At 31.5% G+C, this 7,053-nt stretch overlaps 1 protein-coding gene across 1 annotated transcript; it reads left to right on the forward strand.

The window, feature by feature from the left end:
• Nucleotides 1-325: 325 nt before the first annotated feature.
• On the forward strand, nucleotides 326-2,393 carry LOC127732616 (melatonin receptor type 1B-A-like). Its single transcript, XM_052241700.1, has 2 exons — nucleotides 326-606; nucleotides 1,212-2,393. Exons 1-2 carry the CDS (start codon nucleotides 333-335, stop codon nucleotides 2,003-2,005), a joined length of 1,068 nt encoding a protein of 355 aa, XP_052097660.1. The 5' UTR covers nucleotides 326-332; the 3' UTR covers nucleotides 2,006-2,393.
• Nucleotides 2,394-7,053: the final 4,660 nt, after the last annotated feature.

Raw genomic sequence — 7,053 nt, forward strand, 5'->3', positions numbered from 1 at the left:
TGGTATCGATCGTCCTCCGTTGATGTATATATTTGTTTTCTATTCCCTTAATATTTTATCATTTTCATAACTTCATGATGAAACGGTCAAGACCATTTGAGATTTTGAAGAGAGGACCATGTTTTAACTATTTAACACAAGAAAGCTAAATACTATTTATATCTTCAACTATTATTAATAAGGTAAAATATCATAGTATGTTTGAAAACATCGATTCTTATCGCAACCAGTTACAGGTAAAATACCTTTTATTTGATTATTCCACATAAGGGGAACTTTTATTGTGAAAGTAAAAACTTCCTTATTAGTTTTAACATAACAAAACTGAATGTATGGTTTTTACTATAAACATGAACCTGACTGATTCTTCAACAGCAGAACTTGTATTTGGGAGATATGAATTTGTTGACGAATCCCCAGCAGTTGCTATTCCTATACTTATCATTCTAGTTCTTGCGTCATTTATCGGTACGTTTGGAAACAGCCTTATTCTTATTACAATCATCACAACAAAGAACTTACAACGGTTGGAATGTATCTTTATGGCAAACCTGGCTTTCTCTGATATGTATGTCACGTTGCTTGCTGATCCATTGAGTATAGTAGGTAAGTATTATCTAAATATGTTAGTGATATCTTTTATATGTGAAATTATTTCATGCTGTTTTAATACACATTTACGGGAAAGAAAGTTATTAATATCGTATTAAAGGATAAACTTAATTCTCTTCATAATTTTTAAGTAACAAGTATGCTATCAGAGGGACACAGTCAGTCTCAATCGGAATACCTTTCACTCAACCGTAAACGATATCTTCCAACGAAAAGAATGATATCAAGCAAAGCAAAAAATATATGGCTCAGATCACCTTCATCACTTCTTTGCATATGACTTTTTGGTGCATGTTTGTAAGTTTTATAAATTAAAATGAAATTGAGAGATCATTCTGTTAAAATCGAAAATTTCTGCTTGACAAGATTATGCAGTAGTCTCACGTTACGGAGAATAAAAATTAAAACGAAGTCAAACTGAGCCTCAAAAGACTTCACAGTAAAGATTTGTAGAACATTTACAGACATAAAGCAAAATTTATTGTATAAATAAGGAAGTCGATACCTGTTGATACTCTGCAAATATACTCAAACTGTTCTAAATTTATTAAATGTGGACATTCATTGCTTGGTTTTAACGGTATGCAATTTTTTTCCAGCCAAACTTGAGGGCGAAGAGTTCTTTGACAAATTACCAGGATTTTGTCGGACAGTGGCCTCTGGTTGTACAATAGCTTGTATGAACTCATTAGGAAGTATCACTCTTCTTAGCTTCAACAGATACGTGTATATATGTCACCACAAATATTACTTTCAAATATTTCAAAAGAAAACATGCATAATTATGTGTTGTTGTCTGTACGGCATCGGGTTTACATTGGTCTTATTGAACTTTGCCGGAATAGGCGACCATTCATTTGATAGGAAGAGTTTAGAGTGTATATGGGACCGTTTGGATACATATCCATACACTGTAATGTTCTCGGTTACATTAGTATGGATTCCTGTAATAATAGTAGGATTTTCATATCTTAGTATATTTCTGTCCGTTCACAAATCACGACAAAATATAAAGCATAGCAGTTCCATGCGAAAGACTTCGTACTCGAGTGGGCTTGCTAGAACTTTATTCATCATATATGCAGTTTTCACTACATGCTGGATACCATACGCACTGCTAATTGTTTCAGACAGATACAATACATTTCCCCATGAAGTTCACATTTATATTACAGTATGGGCTCATTTACATCCTTCCTTTAACTGGCTAGTTTATTATTTTACAAATACAAAATTTCAAGCTGCCTTTAACAGGATAGCTCACGTGGACAAAATATTTGGCAGATGCAGAGAGAGGCAGAGTAATGAAGAACTATCAACATCGGGAGGACTACAAAAATCAGAAACGAATAAACATCACGAGTCTACTGAGTTAAGTGATATAACAAAGTAAAGATACATAGGACATAGTCTGCTGTTCGGTAAAATGTATACTATGGTCTGTATCTGTGGTTCGGACAGCCTGATGTCATATAAATGTGAAATATGAGTTGAGAGATGTTATTTGACCACAGCAATAATGATACTGCAATTTTTTTTCAATGTTTTATTTTTATAAATTAAATATGTATTCATTACTTCCAACATTAATTAAGTTATTGACTCCAACGCTTCATTTCGCATGTGCATCATGTTTAAGGGAGTATATATTCTTTGTGTTGTTACGAAATTACAGTAAAAAGTTTGTTTCTCGTTTTATTGCCCAACATTCTGTGTTTAATACTTTCTGACTTGAAAAAAACTTTAATGCAGAGTTCCAACGTCACTATCTTTTTTAAACATCGCACCGGAAAATTTTGAGAAAACAGTCTTATCGAGACTTTTAAAGTACACATTTTTCAATCTTCAGGTTTAAAAAAAAGTATTTCATAAAGATTATCCTAGGAAAAGATAAAATTATTTGAACAGAAAAAAAAACAACTGTCTGATTTTTGATTTAACTCCATTTTTGTCAGTGGATTTATTTTTAATGTCTCTAAATAATATGAATGTATCTGGTATAAACTAATGTAAAATATTAACGTTAAACAATAATCATATTTTATAACAAATTACTAGTATTTATATATATATATGTGTGTGTGTGTGTGTGTATTAACCCAGTGATTTGTATACGTGTTTGTATAGTATACTGTACAAATCTTTGATGGATAAAAATGAAAGTTAAGACTGCCTATTTTCTTCAAAGAAGTCTTTTCCATTATATGTAACTAATTTTATTTTTTCTAATGTAGAAGTTACTTACTTTCTATGGTTTTAAAGGAGTTGTTTCAGAAAACAACTACTTTTTGTAAATTTCTTTGAAGAGAAATTCTGAATTTCCCCATGTGCGTGTGAAAAGGAATGGTTTTTTAGTCAAACAATAAAGATATATGATGCACTTTGGCTCTCGGACACGTAAAATAATCTAAAGGTTGCGAGTACTTACTTAGATACAGCATATTAATCATGAATCGTAAACGGAATTTTACGGAAGTATTTTAAAAGAAAGTGTATGCATAATTTCAGAGAGTGTGAATACAGTGACATGCATGGGATAAATTATCTGGATCTGATCGGGTTGAATAAACTGCTTCGCTGAGCGCAGCTGGATACGCCCGCAGAGGTCCAACCCGGAACAGTTGGGGCAAAAATGGACACAATATTCAAGCTTGATACAGGTCTGAATTTGGATTGTAGTTAAATATTTGACATATTATAGGTTTCTGAATAAATGTAGTCAAAGAAGCTTATATTCAATGAAAGATTTCTTGCTGTTGTGCAATACACTGTGCTGTTCCACAATGCTTAGTAAATCTGTTGTCAGACTATAAACAAATAAAATCTTATAACTTGGAAACCTACATTTGAAAATTTATAAAAATCAAAAGGGAGCTTACAAAAATAGATATAAACAATTTACCAAAGTTTCATAAAAAATGCTGAAAGCATTTTTGAGTTATTGTCCGAAAACTGGAAAATCCCCCTTTTTGTAATGAATAAAACCCCATATAACGTATAGTCTAAAATTTATAAAAATCAAAAGGGAGCCCATGTCGATAGAAATAAACAATTCATCAAAGTTTCTTGCAAATTGATGAAATTGTTTTTAAGTTATTGTCCGAAAACTGGAAAATCCCCCTTTTTTAATGAATAAAACCCCAAAACTCGGAAACAGTAAATCCGAAATTTATAAAAAAAAAAACGAAATGGAGCTCACGTCAATAGATATAAACAATTCACAAAAGTTTCATGCAAATTGGTGAAATTGTTTTTGAGTTATTGTCCGAAAACTGGAAAATCACCCCTTTTTTTAATGAATAAAACCCCAAAACTCGGAAACGGTTAATCCGAAATTTATAAAAAAAAAAAAACGAAAGGGAGCTCACGTCAATAGATATAAACAATTCACCAAAGTTTCATGCATATTGGTTTAAGCGTTTTTGAATTAATGTCCGACATGTTGACGACGGAGGGACAGACGGTCAACGGTATACCATAATACATCCCGTAAACGGGCGTATAAAAATGGGCAGACCGGACTTGAGGGTATTAACCCTATATTATACATCAAATCTCAATTACGAGAACTACTTACTTAATTAAAGAACTTATTACAAACGTACAAATTTACTTCTTATTTGCCTTGAAGTTGTTCAAAGATTATAGTAATAATAGCATTACGCTTGATGGGATGTGAATTATTGAACACAACCAGGAAAGGATAAGTGACACACAACTTTTCTCTTGTACCTAAATTTAGTTCCTACAGGCTTTCAATTTCAGAAGTAAATATCGTTATCACTCATGCTGCCAGAAAAGGTATTGTTAACTTACTGTTGTTTTTTTTCACTCGTAGGATAATTCTGGTACCCAAAGAATAAAAGAAATATGGATAACTATACTTCTATCTAAACAGTAAAACTCATACTTGTTAGGGTGGTTAGTTTGGTCTTGCTGAAAGAATAAATGCATAGGCATTGACGGTCGAAATCTGGATGTTAAATCTGATGCCTCGTCTAAAGTAAATAGTCCACTTTTTGCCCGTTAAAGAAGCCTTGCAATAACCCTATAAGGGTCCATAGTTAGCCTATTTGTAAGACAACATTTCTATCCCTACCCAACTTATCTTTACTTGCCAGCAGCAGCCCAAAATTATAGCCCTTCAATCCACTTTGCCGAAGTAATCGCATTGTAAATGTGTTCTTGTCCTGAATATGCATGAAATATTTGTCACTGGACGTTAATCAAGCAATAATACATTTTGGTATTCATTTTAAACCTAGTGAAATGTGAATAAAGTTATATGCTGAAAGATTTTAAACCATTTTTACCAATTTTAATAAAATTAAAATGTAATTCAGCCATACACATTGCTGATCATAGAAATAAATTTTAAATGCATTTTGTTTTAAAAAAATAATAACTTTCCCGGATTTTGAAATTCCTTTTTTTCACAGGTTCCAAAATAAACTTAGTTGGGAAAAATGTAAGAGATGTTCCCTTATGTAATAATTGTAGTGAGTTGTAATGTTGAAATGGACAATAGATATCTGCACAACAATATGTAAATGAATGGACGTATCAAATGCAATTCAGGTGTTTCGTTATTTACAATATTTTGCAGGTTTGTAAAAAAAAGAAATTTCAAAATCCAGGTAACTTTTTAATTTTCTGAAACATAAAAACATGGCCATGTGTTAATTCCTTCTGATGAACCTTTATTAACAGAACTTGGATTTTGGTTTAGATTGTCATTCACTTTAACATGAATACCCCAAAATTCATTTTTTTGTGGATTTTGTTTAACTAAATTTTAGCATTGTGATTTCCATTCGAGAAGTTTATTCTTTTCTTGTTTTAATGTGACAGGATGATTCATCAACAGTTTAGACCCGTAGGATTCAGGCTAAATTTGTCAAGCTTTTTAAAGAAAGACTGATTATCATTTCAAATTTGCCTATAAGATCGTGCTAAACTGACCAATGTAACTAGTAACTCTGCAACCAATTAAGGCTTGGTGTCAGTACCGGTAAAATCTAGTAATATCTATATATCTTACCTGATTCCAAAAGGGGGCCGACACAGGAACATTTCACATTTGGTTAAAGTAATTCCATCGAAACAAATGTTAACAAGTTTTTTTGTCCTTAAATGTTCTATTTATAGTATTGTATGAAGGATGGTTGGTTGCCACACATGATATTTAATAAAGATGGCAACAGCTCTTTGACCAGGTTAACTAAAATCTTGTCAATATTAACATCTGTATTCCAATACAATGTGAATGACATAAAACAAAAGCACAAAACACAATAAGGCTTTTTGTTGTCTTTTTTCTCTCTTCATTGATTTTATCAATACTACAAAATTTCAGTTGGTTTATGAATTTATTATTATATATTATTTTATATAAATATTTAATACATGGATTTACAATTCTGTACAATTTTTTATTTAAGTGCAGTATCCAGTCAACAAGTCAGTAATTACGCTCAATAATCTTTAACAAATATTGTTAATGATGTAATAAACATATCTAAATAACCTCACCCATTACTATTTTATTTCAAAAGACATATTTCTATGAATCGAATTGCACATGAACTTGATAGATAACACTTGTTTTACTGACCAATAAATTTTGGGATTATATCTTATAACAGTTCAACAAGTGTGTCATCAGCATACAAGTTAAGTTTGCTTATTTGTTAGTTGAACCATTAATTCTTTATTAGCATTCGTAAATGTGGAAATAATATCTCGTCAGACTAGTTCTACAGGAATCCTTTTCTGAACATTTCCATGATTTGACAATAATGGCTGTAAATCCTAAAGTAGGTAATATTAGTTTCATGGTCCATCTCCGAAATATAGAAAAATAAAATTCAGTGCACTTTGTGCACTCTAAACAAGGATAGAGGTCTTTTTCTTTATAAGATTTACAATGGCAATTCAACCTGAGCAAAGATAATGATATAAATTACTATTTCAATAGAAATATCATCAATACATAGAGCAGGTGCATGGAGTGATAAAATGTTATCTTCTGTGTAAAATTCAATGTCATAAATCAAAGTTTGGTTGTCAAGTTGTTGGGAAGGTACCTAAAAAAACCTTGTTAATTTTTTTTCTAAAATACATCCAAATGTGTAAAAAGGCCACTATTCACATCAAATAATTCAACAGAAAACTAGCTGCAAATATTTCAGTGGACTATAATGTGTCTCCCATTCATCTATAGCATGTATAGAAGTCACTTATGTAAATGAAATGCACAACACACACATTCTAATACTGTCATGGCAAATAAGAACATATGTGGTTAATTGGTGGTCATCTTGATGGTTTTTGATATATATAACACTCTACACCCCTTCTCCCCTTCCCACCACCACCAAAAAGATATATAAAGGAGTAGAAAGGTCTTATCATGGCAATTTCAAATATGGACCATTTAAA

This window comes from Mytilus californianus, unplaced genomic scaffold, assembly GCF_021869535.1.
Source record: "Mytilus californianus isolate M0D057914Y unplaced genomic scaffold, xbMytCali1.0.p SCAF_1, whole genome shotgun sequence".
Classification (NCBI taxonomy): Eukaryota; Metazoa; Mollusca; class Bivalvia; order Mytilida; family Mytilidae; genus Mytilus; species Mytilus californianus.

Excerpts from the sequence above, each read along its gene's own strand:
- LOC127732616 (XM_052241700.1), top strand. The coding sequence starts at position 333 with ATGGTTTTTACTATAAACATGAACCTGACTGATTCTTCAACAGCAGAA. Across the intron at positions 607-1,211 it reads TGATCCATTGAGTATAGTAG|CCAAACTTGAGGGCGAAGAG; the intron begins GTAAGTATTATC and ends ATTTTTTTCCAG.